Raw genomic sequence first — 16,639 nt, 5'->3', positions numbered from 1 at the left:
ATATATCTAGCCTGATTCACAGCAATCTGTGACAATAGACTTAAAAAAGGATGTAAGAAAATAAATTATATACTGTGCTGTGGAGGTGAAGAAAACATAAGGGATGGGAAGGTCTTTACTGACCAGGAATGACTGACCTGTTATGCTCTTTGTGATTTTGGAGATTGCCTTAGGTGGTGGAGCTGGGAGCAACGGAGGGCTGGGAAGCTGTGCTGGGTTTCTTTCTGTCTGTTTCTGGGGGGAATCTGTGGATTCAGATACAAGTAAGGCTTGTGGACTGTCTTCAGATGCTGGCAGGCTGGCATCTTCTAATTCTTCTGTAGGTGCTGAAGGTTTCTTGGCTAGTAGGAAGATGAGTAAAATTAATGGAACATGAAGTTAATAATAATGATAGGCCAGGGGACAATGCCAGGAACATTCAGAAAAACAGAACACATGGCACACAGCTAGAAGCACTTCTTTTCCATAGTGAAAATAATTATTGTGTGAAACAGCCAACCAGCCAAGGCAGGTAAAGAATAAATTATTTGAGGATATTGAAGAAGTGTTAGTTTTGATGTTCCTGAGAAAACTGCTGAGCTTCCCTTACTTCCCTAAAGCCTTTTTCCCTTTCCTTTTTGTTCAATAATGAAGACAGCAAGGCAAAGCAACTTTTGAGAACTGCAATGATTTTTTTACAGCATGCAGCTGCAGTGGCACAGTTACTGAGTACTCCTCTGTGCTAGGAACACACAGCCAAAGGGCAAAGAGTATCAAACCAGTAATATTGCATGAAAGCTGACTTTCCAGTTGTTTGTTGTATGCATTTATTTTCATAATTTGATTTTTATCTTAATACATGACTTCAACTTGCATCCCAAGTGTTCTCTTACTGTACCCAACTCCAGAACTGTTGAGTCTTTCCTGAGGTTAAAGTCGATAACCAAGAAAAGCCTGTCATAAAAAAGATTTGCCATTGGATCTCAGCAGCTAGTGTGGAACAGAGAATCGGGGAAGTACTTAAGAAAAACTTCAGTCACCACAGACTTAACTTGAGATGATGAAGTAGTGCTTATTTCAGGATTGTCTCCTGAAAGATGGCAAAAGCACTTAACTCTTATAGTTATTGCAGGCTGAATCACTGAGCAGTTCATCAAATTGACCTGGCTGTGATGAGGGCACAGGGGAATAGATCCAGAAAGGCATGAAGCTGAAGCAAGACATAGGCAGAATTTCAGTGAAGTCCAAAATTAAGATCCTTGAATCCTGCTCAGATACCAGCTGACTCTGGCAGTGCTTAAAGTCACACAGTGCCTCACTGTTTGACTTTCACCCTTTGTTACATGTCCTGATCTCTGCCTCGGCATACATGGGTCCCCAGCCACAGCCAGGCTCTCTCCAAACTGCATTTCCAGCCATTGGGAGGTCAACAGTAGCCATGAGGGTTATTTTTCCTACCCTAGCAGGTGAAGCACTCATCCAAATGGGGAGATCAGTGTTTAAGTCTCTCCTCAGCATAGAGTCATAGAATAGTTTGGGCTGGAAGAGACCTTTAGAGGCCATCTAGTCCAAGCCCCTGCCGTGAGCAGGGACATCTTCAAGTAGATCAGGTTGCTCAAAGCCCCGTCCAGCCTGACCCCTGAATGTTTCCAGGACTGGGACATCAACCACCTCTCTGGGCAACCTGTTCCACTGTTTCACTACCCTCATTGTAAAAAATTTTGTCCTTATATCTAGTCTAAACCTACCATCTTTTAGTTTAAAACCATCACCCCTTGTCCCATTACAACAGACCGAGTTGAAAAGTCTGTCCCCATCATTCTTACAAGCCCTCTTTAAGTACTGAAAGGCTGCAATAAGGTCTCCCCACAGCCTTCTCTTCTCCAGGCTGAACAACCTCTACTCCTTCAGCCTGTCTTCATAGGAGAGGTATTCCATCCCTCTGGTTATTTTTGTGGCCTCCTCTGGACCCGCCCCAACAGGTCCATGTCTGTTCTGTGCTGAGGGCTCCAGAGCTGGATGCAGTACTCCAGGTGGGGTCTCACCACAAGAGAGCATGATATGTCCAAACTGCCTGGTCTGGATAAATGGCAAATCCCACTCCATTCAGCATTCTGGATTTTCTAGTCAAAGTACCTTTCCCTCCAAACCATTCTAGGGCATCTCGTAAAAATTCACAGCAGTGGGCGCCCACAGCTGACACGTCACAAATCTTTTCTTGGCTCAGTTTTGTGTCTTGTTTGGAACACAAACTCTCTGTATTAATGAGCATTCAGCATCCTCATGTTCGGAGTGCATGGGGAGGCACAAGAGCACTTTGGCAGTTGGAAACAATAGCATTGGCGAGATAATAGCATTTAATTTGTTGACAAACAGATTAATGAGTATGCCTAGAAGAGGAGGAATGAGTATTTATCATTCAAAAAAGACAGGAAAGTAGAATAAATATGCATTGTTAACAGGAATTCTTGTGAAATTTGGCTTGACAGGAAAGCTGACGTATGTGACAGTTGCCTGAATTATAGAAGGAAATAATATTATTTTAAATATACGTCTTGGTAAATGCTTTGTTCCAGGCTGACATCACTTTGTATTTTTGTGCCTATCACATAGAAGACAATATGTGAAACAGAGGAAGAGAAAAATTAAGTCACTAATGGGTTACATTACAGAAAGATCAAGAGCTCCAGTAGGTGTTAGCAGCTTGATAAGAAAATTAGTCAGATTTGAGCGCATTCCCCTGAGGGTAGTGATACTTTCTTCTGGCAGTAACTTCACTGAAATCAGGAGACCTCCCTGCGACATGAAGTGCTGTTTGGCACAGATGCAGAGGAGCAGCCACAGTGGGACCTTTCTTATAGAGAAGGTGGATCTGAAACACACTCAGCCTCAGTCAAACAGATCTTTTTGTTTCTGAACTCCATCCTGTTCAAGGAGTGGCATCACAAAAACAAACTGGCATTGTGCACTATTGTCTAAAGAAAGTCCATTTTACATTCCCTGCAAAGAACGGTTTGCTTCTGTTTTTTTCTGTGATTGTTTCTGGAAACAACAGCATGTTTGACTCAGTCTGAAGGCAGACCTAACTCTTGATTACACAAACCTATTAACAGATTTCATACTGCAGAGTGAATATTATCCTGCTGAAAATACTCCATGTGCTCAGCACTAGAGCCTTTGCCAGAGTAGCTAATTATTCATGGAGTGGCACTTGTCAAAATGCCATTTCACGATTAGGTAGCGATCCTCCCCTTGGGGCTGCCCCCAAGCCCATTGGCTACGTTAGGTGGGAAAAACTGCCCTCTTTCTGCCTAGGCTGTTCTTCTTCTATGTATTAACCAAACATGAAGTCTACAGATATTTCCTTTTGTTCCTGCCTCTTACACTCCCTGGCATTCACCCCACATCCTCAGGATGAAATACAAGATATTAGGTGTAAAGCAAATGCATTCATTTTGTTCATCTAGCTGGTCAAATCTTCATATGAATTGGTGGGAAGGCACCTACTGCACTCGGCCTGGATTGAGCCCAAGGACAAACATGATAATAAACTCAACATTATAATGAACTTAGCAATACACTGACAATTTTGAAGAGCTTTCCCACCTAATGAATTCCTTAAGGGAGACTCACTAGAGACAGGAATGCTAGAATGCACAGACAGGGATAAATTAGCACATAAAGATTAGATTGACAATAATTATTTTAAAAGCCAGAGGCCACTGATGAAAGAGGTAGGAAGATTTCCAACAAATACGAGTGGAGTCTCACAGACCAGCGAGACAGGAGAAGGTAATACCACTGTTATTTTTTGGAACCTGGAAAATGACACCTCAAAAAATGGAGGAAAAGAAATACAGAAGAAAGGAACGGTTGTGCCAGGGAAACAATAAAAGGAACTGGGGTTAAAGAGAGACGTAAGAAATTTGGATTATTTTGAAAGTCGCAATACACAATTTTGAATGCAGTGTAAGGTAAATTTTAAATCATAGTGCCATAAGGTTAAATATATGCTACGTTATTAGTGCCATCTTTCCAACAGAGCTTGTCCCAATGATAAGAATTAGAAGTTCAGAGAGTATTATTGCTAATAATATCAGTGCCTGAAGGATTCTGGTCAAGTTCTTGATCTGGTTGTTCTAAGAACAGGAATATGAATAGGTTCTGCCTCAATTAATTTTGAGAGTGACACAAAACCAAACACAGCCATAAAGGACAGTTTGAAGAGAAAGGAAAACAGCATTAAGGGCATGTATTAATAGAAGCTGTCTGGTTCTCTATTTTGAGAGACAAAAAAGAGAGGATAGGTCTTTAGAAGCCCACATACAGTGCTTTGGGATATTTCTTGATGAAATAACACATGTAGTTGAAATGAAGAAGGTGATGGGTGATGGCAAGGTGTTGTTAAGCTTACAAAAAAATCCTTGTGATGAGCAAACATGAGGAGAGATCCTTTTTGGGAGACAGAAGAGTTTCTGTTGTCAAAGCAATTAGGATTGGAATGGAGCTAGAAATAAGCCAGAATAGAAATATTATATAAAACAGCAAAAAGAGAACAAAATTGCATGAGTTATGGGGAAAGGACAGGAGGAAAAGGAAGTGGGAAGGGATAAAACAAAGAAACGGAAAACCCCTCAGAGAATGATTTCCATTCTGAGCTGCCGAAGCAGGGTGAGGGCATAAGCAGGCAGCATTGCTCAGCAAAGCACAGCAGGTAGGGGTGGGCTTGGTGAAAGTGGCTGGGGTCTGGCACCCCAGAGAAAGCAGGGCATGAGGGGGTTGGATGGAGAACAAAAGGCAACCAGGCAGGTGGAGAAAGTGTAAAGATTGACCAGAGGGAATGGGCAGGAAGATCTGTAATTACTACACAGCACTCCTCCCAAACTAGGATAAAGCATTATCTGTGCAGCTTGGCATTTCTTGTTGTCAGGAAGTGAATGGAAACCCTCCAGCTGCTGGGTTGTGCCTGGCCGCTCTGGTCCCAAGAAACTGCTGTCACAGATGAGCTCTGCTGGAGCACAGTTGCATGAAAGGAGCTTCGTTTAGCTTATCTGTGCTCCCAGTATCGAACTTCACTTGTATTTGCAGTGTGTTGTGGACAGGGTGATGATGTGGACAGTGTGGGCTGTGTGTTGACGTTGTTCTCCTGAGCCAGGGCAAGCAATTTCAAGCTTGGCACAGAAGTTTAAGAAATGTTTTTAAAAGAAGCTCGTTTCATCTTCACAACAGTCCCTGCTAATACCAAAAGGGCACTATGCCAAGACTGGATCGTCTCATAATCCAACTAATCCCATTATGCCAAGCTTTGTGTGGTCCCTCAGTTTGGTAGCAGTCTCAAAAATCGCTGTCTTTACGTACTGGTTGCTAACCTAGTATAGGCTGACCTGAACAAGGTGCTCTGACCCTTCAATGCACTGACATATTTGACTCCTCATAAAGCAGCTCAGCAGAAATATTTTTTTAACATTTTATAGTATTTTGAAAACATTTTGTATCTGGTACCTGCATCTTCTTTCAGCTCATCCAAATGCAGCTCCTCACCAAGCGAGGTCACATTCGTTGTGGCTGCTATTGTACTCTCTTGCTGCACCTCTTCTGAGGTGAGTGCCTGGCACACAGGGGCTGGAGGGTCACTCTGCGTTGCTCTTGTGGCATCGTCACCAGTGCAGGCTTTGCCTTCGGTATCTAAAACATCAAATCATTTAATCTTAACCAAACCATGAGCAGTGAAAGCTGAAACTCCCTGCTATCCTCTTGGGAAGAGTGAATCTCAAAGCTGCTAGCGCTCAGAGGACTGAGATCTGTCTTAGAGAAGCACCTGATTTCTAACAGTGCTGAGCATCTGTGACACAAAACTTGTGGAGACCAGCCCATCTGGATACTAATGTCCACCCAGTTTTCTCAGTGGGGCACCTTCTTCTGTGAGCGTCCAGCAGCCTGGGCAAATGGCCATTGTGCATGTCCAGGGAGGCCACTGTGCTCTCTAAGTACCTACCACATGGGAGATGAGCACAAGCATGGGAAATCAGAGGTCTCTGGGAGAAGGCAATTCCTTGCCCAAGCAGAGCTCATGGTGCAGTGCGTGCACAGGTTGGTCTGACATATCTGAGTTGTGTCAGGCTCCGTGCATGACATGCTGCCATCCAGCTGCCCCAGCAGTAATGCTGGAGTCTTACTGAAGGCAAGGCTGCCAATATTCTCTACTAAGCTGTAGGTTTTGAGCATAGTTTTAGTTACTCAGCTTTAAAAAGCATGTACTGTGTGATTGAGCTCATCAGAAATTCAAATCCCTCTTCATACAGACCTAGAAACTGCTCCCTCTGAAAGATTTTTGTGCCAGTGATCCCTGCAGCTGTATGCATCTTGATGACTGAAGCTTTTCTAGTATTCTCCTATTCTGCCTAGAGTCCTCAGAATACAAACTCTCCTTTTACTTCACGACTGTCAGAATTCACAAGATCTACATCACTGTTGTAAAGCAAAGAAAGCAATTACTTCCCACTCTAGCCAGCGCTCTGTGCTGATGGACATGTCTGCTGTCCACCCCTGACCTCCTAACTTGTATTTCTCAGCCCTAGACACTCCTTTATGGAAGCTCCTGACAGGGCTGTGTTTTCTTGCAATGATATCATGACGAGTTTCTTGAACATTGATTTAAACCAGCTAGCATTCACAGCTACTCCTTTTTAATACTATTTGGACAATCTGCAGAGTAATTTATCGTCTTCTGGGTAAGGGTATCAGATTTTGGCCCAGAAATGCTGCGGAAGGGATGCAGTATTTTTGTATGCTGAGCTCACTCAGTCTGCCTCATAATCACGTTTGGTGAAAAGTTACTGTTCTTAAAATAGCCCCTGCAGTAGCACAGTTGCTATGATACAGGGAAGGGGAGGGGGAAAAAAGTTCATTGCCTACATTTCAGCTCATTGTGAAGGCAGCCTATACATAATCATCGGTGTATTAACAGCTGCCTGCATTATTTGACAGGGAGCCCTTATCTCTCAGTGCTGTAAGCACAGCTACATCTGATCGGTTTTGTGCTCACAATGGGGAGAAATATCAGGGGAAGCTCCCTAAATGTTTTCAAGGTAACTCTGCTTTACACATTCCTCACATCCTTCAGAAAGGCAAACTGCTGACAGCTGTGCCACAATGAAACTGCAGTCAGAGACATGAGTTCCTTCAGATCCCAGCCGATGGAAAGTGTAATGACTACCGAAGTAATGACAAGCAGAAGACAGCCCTGTTGAAGAATTCTGTTGAGGAGCATCTGAGGCTCACAACAGTGATGTTCCTGGTCAGAAATGATCAGCTCATGCTTAGATCAAAGTGGATGTGCTGCTTTGATTGGCAGCAGGTCCCAACGCTATATTGTAGAGACAGCCTGGGGACAGCAGAAAGCAGAGACCTTAGATCCACTGGTAAGGAAAGCAGGAGAGCGACGGGAGTATTGCAAAGTAATCATAAGAAGTACAGCTGTAATTTAGCTGGGAATGAATCCCACTGTACGCCAGACCGCGCACCCTGTAACCTCTCACAGAGTTGGTTCCCTAGAGCAAAGCTGTGTTTGCCTTGTGTGAGCAGAGCTGGAGAGGAGAAGACAGAAGGGGCTCGGGCTGTGCGACTTTGCTTAGTGTGTCTGGGCAGCTGGCTTTTGGGGTTGTGTGAGGAGAAAGGGTGACATAACCTGTTAGGATGACTCATCACTAAAGCAAGGACGGAGCAATTTCACCCTGGGTTGCTCACAGATTGATGCAGATTCTGCGCTAGCTTTGTGGTTTGCTCTGAGCCAAACAGTCCAGTTCAAAATGCCGCTTGACAGACCTTGTGCTACGAAACTGGAGTGTGACACAGCTGTTGTAAATGCATGAAGCAGATCTGGAGATTTCTCAGACTACGGCTTCATCCTACTTTGGGCTATTTATGAAAGTGAGCAGGAATCAGGTCTCTGGAAGTGGAATAGAGCCTGATGAAGTAGAGGGATTTTAGGATTTACTGTAGACTTTTAGCACAGTATTGCTGCTTTGATGATTGCAATTTACTGCATAAATGAGGACTTAGCCTTGAAACTGCTGCCTCTTCAGCTCAGTCCAAGTAGGGCACTAATCATTTACTGAGAATTATTTGGGTCAATTTTTGATTCCAGTTAATAAGCTTCTTCTACTAATAATATAATAAAATAACCCTTGAGATTCACAACACTGTAAAGAAAAATAACTTGCAGGTGGCTGCATTGTCCTTCAACTGACTGTTCGCCATTCTTTCCTTTCTGGGCAGCAGGGTGGTAGTGGAAATTTGATGTTTATAGGAGCTCTGTGCAACTCTATTGCAGACAGGTAAGCAGTCTGATTGCAGCTGCCTTTTTGAGAGCACAGCTTATCATCACTTCTCAGTGGGCTGTATGTATTTATTTAAACTATTTTAATTTTGCTAAGATGATCTTGCGACTTAGCATCATCTGTTTTCCTCCCAGCCAGTTCTTTATGCATGCAAGAGGTTTATTGATTTATTATTATTATTACCTTTTAACGTGCTCTACAGAAGTTTTATTCTACTGTGCTTTGGCAAAGCTCTAGATACCCATGTCTTCAAATTCATGGATTATGGGAAACTTCCATACTCCTAGCAGAAATGGGGTGTATTTTTCTATCCCATAGTACTAATATGCTAATAGGACAACTTATTATCTAGAATTATGAGAGACACAAAGAGTTCAATGGACAGAATTAAAAATGAGCTTTCTAGAAACTTCCATTTTAGAATAAACGAATTGTTTGATAGATTTATTTAACTTGAACATGAAACTCATATTAAAATATCTCGAATAAAATAATATGAGAATTGCTTTACTGCAATGAAAAAAAAATCCTGTTTAAAATGCTTTTTTTCTGACTCTTCAGTTGCTCGGTTACAATCCAGCACAGCATCACTGAGTATTGTCCCACAGGCTATTTATAGGAATGGCATTTGTTTTATACAAAGAAACTCAATTATTAGTTTCAAAGAACATAATTTCTATCTATCAGATTGGTCAAACCCAAAAGGCCAATCTTTCTTCACAACAGTACTTTCTGCTATAAAGTTTCCAAAGTAAAGATGGACTTAGTTTTTTTATCTCTGTGTAGGTGGAAATGGCAATTGGGATGTTGTTCATATAAAATCGGAGCTGACTTGATCTCACAGGATAGTCACCCAGGTTTCTTTCTCCCTTGAGCATCTGTCAGGGCTCTGGGGTAGGGATATACAGACTCACAGTCCTCTGTGCATGTTTCTGATATTTTATTATTTTTCATTCAGTGACTTCTGCTGAACCTGGTTTGTACTCAGAAAAGCTTTAAAATGATACTGTCAAATGCTTCACTTTTCCACATGAATGAAACACAGACAGAATGGTAGTGTGTTTTGTAACAAATTTGGTTAACCAGAAAGACAGCTGAAAACATCAAATTAGTATCATTGTATGAGATTTGAATTCATGGGTGATACATGTTAGCTGTTTAAGTTTATATTTATACCAGTTTTAGTTTAATTTCTTGGCAGTAGGGTTTAGCTGGGTTTAAAGCAAGTGCATAAAACATACATACCAGCTCAGATTTGCACCTTGTATAAATCAAGCGAAGATGAAGTTGCATTCAGGATGGTAAAACATCAAAAATTAAACTACATGGATGTATTGCAGCAGGGAGGAATTTGAAGAAAGACGCGCTTAATTCAGATACTGAATTTTCCTCTCTGAAAAGGTTTTTCTTTTTATCCATTTGATCATTAGGTTTCTTCTTTATATGTTTCCTATTGTCCTGAAAATACTTTGATAAAAAAGGTGAAGAATTTTTACTCACCTTGTTCCATCATCTCCAGAAGGCCTTTCTTAATGAGTTCATCCCGACCTTGTCGTGCTGTCATCTTCTTCTCCAGCACTGCACGGAGTAATAGCATAACACAACACCAGTTAACAACAGAGTATGCATGCAATGGAGTGAGAAGATGCAATGTGGAAATTCCCTCTACTTTTAACTACTGTGTGCTTGGAAAGGACTGCAAGGATTTTATTTTGGGGAGCATGGACTGGTCAGCCTGTTTGTGCCTTTTCTGTTGTTAAAACAGCTGTAAAATCACCCACATGTAAAGCTGAGTTTATGATTAAACTACTGTCTGATCACCCTGAGTGCAGAGTAACTGGGATATTAGAGCCTTCATGCTGTTTAATACAGCACGTTGGAGCTGCCTCGGGAAGTGGTCTGCTTTACTGTGATACTCCACAGGATATCAGGGCAAGTGGAGGGAATTGCACCATCCTGTCTTAGGAAAAGGCAAGTGAGTTTGTCTCCTTCCTGATCTCCTGGGACACCCCTGGAGACCAGCGAGAGCATGCAGTGCTGTGTGCTGGGCTCCTTCACCGCAGAGACAGCTGCTTGACGGAAGGCATTTTACATGCTGTAGCTCCCTCCTGTCACTTTCCATAATGTTACTATGACCTATATAATCTTCACCCCAAATAAAAGGGGTGATGATACCTGGGGCCATAAATGTAGCCTGTTTTGGAGAAGGCACAGCCCATGAAAAAGCAGTCTGTGTCAAGGCTTGTGCTTCACTCTCATATTTTGTATTTTGTTCACTCTCTAAATGCACTTTACTGTATTATATAGGAAGTCAGCCTTATGGGCTCTTTCTAGCCTTAAACATTATTAATCGGTAACACACTGAAATCTCTAAACAAAGTTTAGATCAGACCACCATTAACATTTCCTGTGTAAGCAAATTTCGCCCAAGCTAAGCTTTGCTCTGTGCAGCATCACTCTTTTGTTGTCATCCTACCTGCAGATGTCTGCTTTAGCTTCTCATTTTTCTTTTTCCGCCACTTCCATGGTTTGAAGATCCTGCCCAGTGTTGCCAGTTTGCTGTTCCTCCTCACTGGCGGAGTTCGAATCCCTGAGACCAAGTAGTCAGAATGCATTGCAGGGGACTGCTCCATCTCATCTGATAGGGGAAGAGAAGAAAGACAGCTGTTAGACAAAAAACTTCAGCAAAAGGAGGCTCCCCAGCTAACAAGCATTCAGTCTAGTCACCGAGATAAGCAGTGCAAGAATTTTAAAGAAAGTTTCTGCGTTGCTGGAGCTGGTGGCCAGGCTGAGGGATGCCAGCCAGAGGGATGTTCAACCTCTCTGTGCCAGCCTGGTGCTTCCCACCAGCTGCTCTCTTGACTCTGGTCTTGCACAGTACCTGTCTGGATGCCAAATACTTCAGTATCTCCACTGCTGCTGTCCCTCATGGATTAATCAGGGCTATGAGGCCCATAGAGAGGGGGATGTGCTGAATTTGTACACCCTATGCTTTATTCCATTGCTTTTCTACCTCTGTCCATGTCCGGTACTCATCAAGGTAACAGTGTCACCCTCCCTCCCAAGGGCTGCGTGTATCTGCATTACAGCCTTCTGAAACATGGAGAGCTGAGAGCTCCCAATAGCTTTAATAGGAGTAGTAGAAATTTAACACATCTGTAAATCAGGCCCATGCGACCTCCAGTTAATCATGTAAATGTAGAGTTCATTTAGAAAAATTTCAACATTTATGAAGAACTGAGAGGAAGTGTGAGAAAGCTCAGGTCCCTTCTGAATTCCTAGCTTCCAGTTCTGTTCTCAGGCCACAGGATACTGCTGCCTTTTAAAAGAACTCTTTTCACATAAGCTGACACAGAACACACTGACTTATGTGAGCTAATGCAAATCTTTTATAGAAGAATAGCTTGTTTGATATGTGCTACGTAGGTAAAATGCTGCAACTATACTGCAGACTTATTCCTTGAGGAAGGTAGAAGGAAATTCTTTGCCTTTTGTCCAGCCAAGCCACTGGAATTCAGAGATAATGCTTCAGCTGGAAAAGCAATTTAGGTATTTTTAATATTTTGTCTTGAAAATACACTGTAAGTTTTGCTTATAGGCAAGTCTTGCACAAAACAATGCATACTGACTATTCACAGTTGTGTGCTAGCTAGTACCATGGAAGAAAGAAGCACAGTTCCATAAATGGGCTTATTGATGGCTTTACTGAGCTTTGTATTTGGGCACCAATACAGTGATTGTTAAAAGAGAAGCTGCCATCAATCATTAGCCATGTTACATGACTAAAAACTGAATGACAATTTGTATTTTTTTCAGCAATCAGTTATGATTTAAATGAGCAATGTGGAGCTATGAACATATGCACATTTCCAAGTAATTTCTCTCTGGAACAACATTTATCATAAATTGCTTTATGAGTACAAGATAAAAACTATACAGCATCTTCTTGGCTTTGTTTTTGAGTTAACAGGGTGAAAATGCTTATATCACAGCATGGAGGTGAGGATTTCCAAGTAAACAGGAAACAATTTTTGGAAGATTATTAAACACAGCAGGGGAATGAACACATTCCTCCTCTTCCATTTAATTTTGAAAATACTGGTAATAGAGATGAATCATTCAGTGGAGACAAACTAAAAACTTGGCCATGTGAACTATCAGAGCAGACAAAAGGCTGTAACAATTCCTGCCCCCCACATTGTGCATGTGCAGTGAATTTTTCTATGTACTGAATTTAGAGCATCTTTTGTCTCATTCCACAGAGTTTATCTTGGGGTTTAATTTAGATTTAAAATGTATGTAAAAGCATATTTTTGCCTTGGAAAGAATGGTGCCTACCCAAGGTGATAGTTATGATTTACAGTCTGGAGGTCAATACTAAGTTGAGAGTAGAAACTAGCCATAAGCCTAGCATAGAAGGAGGGCAGTAGCCTACAGAGTGCCAAGATATCGTGCTTCTTTCCTAATTGCGTATTCAAAACTAAGAAGTATCACAGAAAAAAGCTTTGAAGGAGTTGCGCTGCTCTTGATTACAGAGGTGGCAATGAGAATGGAAAATGGCAGAGTAGATCTGCTATTAATTTGCTATTATGATTACTTTAAAGCTATAATAGAAGCCCCAGAAAATAGCATTTGGCCATTTCTTGTGACATCCCTTGAGTGGGAATGGAAATGTTCACAAAATTAGCTCATCTCAAAAGAGCTGGAGATCAGACTGTAAATCAGACCCTTGTCCCTGGAAGCTACAGTGAAGTAGGACAGCCTCAGCTTAGTCATCCCTGGAGACCGGTGGAGACTGCACTGGTGCTCAAACACTTCCCACCATCCCAGAAATTTCTCAAGCATGTAAGTGAAGATTAAATAAGAAGCTGATTTAAAGCAGCACCTTGGCAAGTTACTGATCCTACTGCATTTCATTCAGAATGCAGGTGTCTGCGAAGTGGTTTAGGCATCATCCACATGTTTTGTTTAACCCTGGTAGCATGAGATCATTTTAGTCTTTTTTCCAGACAACAGGGAATGTAGGCAGAACCAGGAAGTCATTCAAACCCAAACCTCTGTGTCTCTAGCAATAGTTATTATCCCAGATATTCCCCTAAGAGAGAGAACGGGGAGATACTGCAAAGGCGCTAAGGGCCCTGTAGTGATCCATGCTTCTGTAGTTTCTACCAGCCTTGTCAACTGGGTTTCTTCCATCCCCTTCTGCCCTCTTGGTTGTGGAAATATAAGGATTTTATGCCTTAGATTTTAGTTGCAGATGAAATACAGATAGAAATAAAATGTCAGAGAAGGAATAATAGCTAAAACAAAAGTTCCAGTGGAGGTTTTCTTGGGCTTTTTAAGTTTATTAATGCTTTTCATATGATACAGACAGTTCTTAAGTAAATGGTTTTATCACCTGGTACATTCTCACCATATGCAGTTCCTACACTGTGCATTTGGAGAGACGGACACAAATAAAAATAGATAGAGGCACAGTAAGACAGATGTCCTGAAGTCATAAATAACAAGGAAATGGTCTCACTGGCAATAAGAATCACAAGAAAGCCCTTGGAGCTCCTCATTTCCAGTCAGTTCATTTTTTCTTGGTTGTGGGTTGGCTGCTTGGGAGATAAGAAGTTGACAGCACAAAAAGCAGTTCCCACGTACAGCAATGAATACTGAAGGAGAAGGCGCACCTAAATATCAGCCAGTTCCTGCAGCCAACAAGCTGCCAAGACTTGCCAACCCTCCAACCACTCTGTGAAACATTCAGCACATTTTTTAATCTGCAGTCAATATTTTAATTATGCTAACTGTTCTGTGGAATAATGTGGTTATTTCTCCCAGAGCCTGGTAGCTTGGGGCCAGGCCATGCAATTACATAGAGAATGTCTGCAAAATATAAACAGCCGAGAGCCAAATCAAGACTCTCCGTATCAGCAGGGAGAAATGAACAACTTAACTAGCTGTGTAATGTAGAAGGATGAGGGACAGTCGTTGTACAGGGTCAAGTGAGTGCAAGCTTAACCCACAGCACAGCAGCCTAACCCTCTAACTCTAACCTAACTCTGCTTGGCCATCACTGCTGAGACAGACCAATTGCTCCCACACTGTCCCACAAGGAGACAGTCATCAGCCCTGCAGGGCCAGAGCATTTCACTCTGACTGAAGCTTCTTGGCTGTTTATATAAAAATTACTTCCAAGTCCCTGCTGTACCCTACTGAGGGCAAAGGTTTCTGTGCTGGAGCTCCGGATCCAAACCAAACCCCTCATATAACACACAGCTGTAATCTACTCTGTGTGTGTCGAAGTGGTGGAAATGAATGTGGCTGTGACCCTGCTGATGATGCTGGGCAAGTGCTTCTTAGAATGTTAGCTGGGGCAATTTCTAGAGCTCCTAACAGTGGTCAAGAGTGTGAATGGCTTAATGTCTGAGACATCCCAAATCAGATGAGGGGAGAGGTTCTGACAGGGTGGGTACTGCTCTGCAGTACTGCTCTGGGCTGCAGAATAAACCAGGCAACAGAGAAGACGGAAACAACCCATAATATTCATTACATTTGGCTGCAGGGTCTGACCCCTCAGAAAGTGTGAGCATCTGCAGCTTCTGTTTACAGCAGCAGCAGCTGTGGTGATCAGTGTTTCTGAAAAATGCTCCATTGCTTTCTTCTTTAAAATATTGTTGTGACACAAATAGAATACTCTCCCTGTTAGTCCCTTCTCTATAGGAATTGTGTATGGATAGTGCAGTTTTTCTGCGCATAGAAGCTCCCCATTTACAGATGTCAGGTCCTGACTCTGTCCCATCCAGCCTCCCACAGAAGTGGGGCAGCTTTGCTGGAGTACTGTGAAGCTTGAGTCCTGGATGTGTGATGGAAGAGTACCCTATGCCCACACATAGCCTTCATTTGTACAGCAGATGGATTTGCTGCTGAGACCATCATGTCTGGGTGATAACGGTGTTGTGAACTTGAGGATTGGGTTCAGTCAGTTGGGTCTATCTTCTTGGGATTTTCATGATGAGCCAAAGAGTCTGTAGCTTGATGCCTGGATTGCTGATTATAGCGACTGCAGGCTGAACTCTGCAGGCTGACGTATAGCCGTTGGGAACATGAGGGATGCAGAGCCAAGTTATACTGACCTTGCCACCAAGAGAGGCTGTAAGAGACGGGATGCTCTCTTGTGAATACGCAAATTGCAGCAAGAAGTTTCTGTGAAGATGAAGGATGCTGAATTTTAATGTGATGGGAATTTTGGTAACTTAGATTCATGGTAATGGAAGTTGTGCCTTGCTAAATCCGCTGTGTACGCTGCTAGGAGAAGGACCACTGAAAAATCTGCAACCTGCAGGCAGTTTAAAAATAACACAGCAGACAAGAGCTGCAGGCAAATTTGTAAGGCAGGCGTGTTCTGTTTTCTGATGAATTGGTTTGTAATGCAGCTCTGCATGTTCTCCCCTTTGCTGTCATTGCATCTGTCTTTGCAACTCAGATACGGAGTTACAAATGGAAAAAAAGGTTCCCTTTGGTCCACTCCAGAGGGTAGAGACAGTGAGGGGAATCAAAATGACCTTTTCGGCTTTTTGGTGCCTTTGCATTACATTTCCCCGACACTAACTTTCAGTGCTGCCTAGAATGAGCGTCTACCTCTAAAAAGGGTGTTAAGGAGGATGTTGCAGGGAGAGCTGAGCTTTTAAAGAGTCCATGTCTGCTACCGGTCAGTCCTGAATCACGCAAGCCAGACATTTGTAAGGTTAGCCAAGAAACAGCAGTTCTCTCTATACAGAGGGTACTCTTTACCTAGTGAGAGAAACTTGCAGGGGAAAGAATGCAGAAAGGTTGTCTTGGCTTTAGAGTAAAGACTATCTGGAGCTTTGGGAAATAGAATTAGCAGCAGGAACAAACACCTTTTTCCTTAGTTTAGCAACCTAAAAGAGGAAGAACTGATGACAATAATTCAACCTGTAGGACAGGGGTAAACTGTGTCTAGGAGCCTTTGAACACTTCTGTTATGTTCCAGAGAAGCAGAATTCAAACTGAAGAGCTTTTTTATTGCGCTAGTTAGATGTTTCCTGTGATGGAGCTCTTCCTTGTTCTAAAAATGTTTTCTGTCACCTGCATTTCTGCAGACATGCTCTCTTTCTTGACTCTCTTTGAAAGAAAACTACAGTGGAATGTTCCAGTTTGAAGTCTCCATTTCCGTTTTCTGAACATATAGTATTTTGATTTTTCCAATATTGAATGACTTTTAGAAATTAGAAATTAAAATTAGAAATTAGAAGAAAGCTTTTGATGAACCTGAAATTTATTTATTTTTTGAACGACTTTGTATTTGAAGC

At 42.3% G+C, this 16,639-nt stretch overlaps 1 protein-coding gene and 1 long non-coding RNA gene across 2 annotated transcripts in view; one reads left to right on the top strand and one right to left on the bottom strand.

Annotated features, from left to right (window-relative positions):
* LOC135315703 (uncharacterized) overlaps positions 1–16,639 on the top strand; it is a 118,774-nt gene that overhangs the window by 41,423 nt on the left and 60,712 nt on the right. The window lies entirely within an intron of this gene.
* The window catches only part of PHACTR3 (phosphatase and actin regulator 3), a 116,795-nt gene that overhangs the window by 45,011 nt on the left and 55,145 nt on the right, over positions 1–16,639 (bottom strand). Inside the window, exons 2-5 of the mRNA XM_064465338.1 lie at positions 10,795–10,956; positions 9,819–9,896; positions 5,482–5,664; positions 138–341 (exon numbers count right to left, since the gene is read on the bottom strand). Of these exons, the coding sequence (XP_064321408.1) occupies positions 138–341; positions 5,482–5,664; positions 9,819–9,896; positions 10,795–10,956 (627 nt within the window). The remainder of the gene's footprint in view (positions 1–137; positions 342–5,481; positions 5,665–9,818; positions 9,897–10,794; positions 10,957–16,639) is intronic.

The sequence above is a fragment of the Phalacrocorax carbo genome, chromosome 14 (assembly GCF_963921805.1).
Source record: "Phalacrocorax carbo chromosome 14, bPhaCar2.1, whole genome shotgun sequence".
NCBI classification, from domain to species: Eukaryota; Metazoa; Chordata; class Aves; order Suliformes; family Phalacrocoracidae; genus Phalacrocorax; species Phalacrocorax carbo.
The sequence above is the reverse complement of the archived record's forward strand: the minus strand, read 5'-3'. Positions and strand labels throughout refer to the sequence as shown.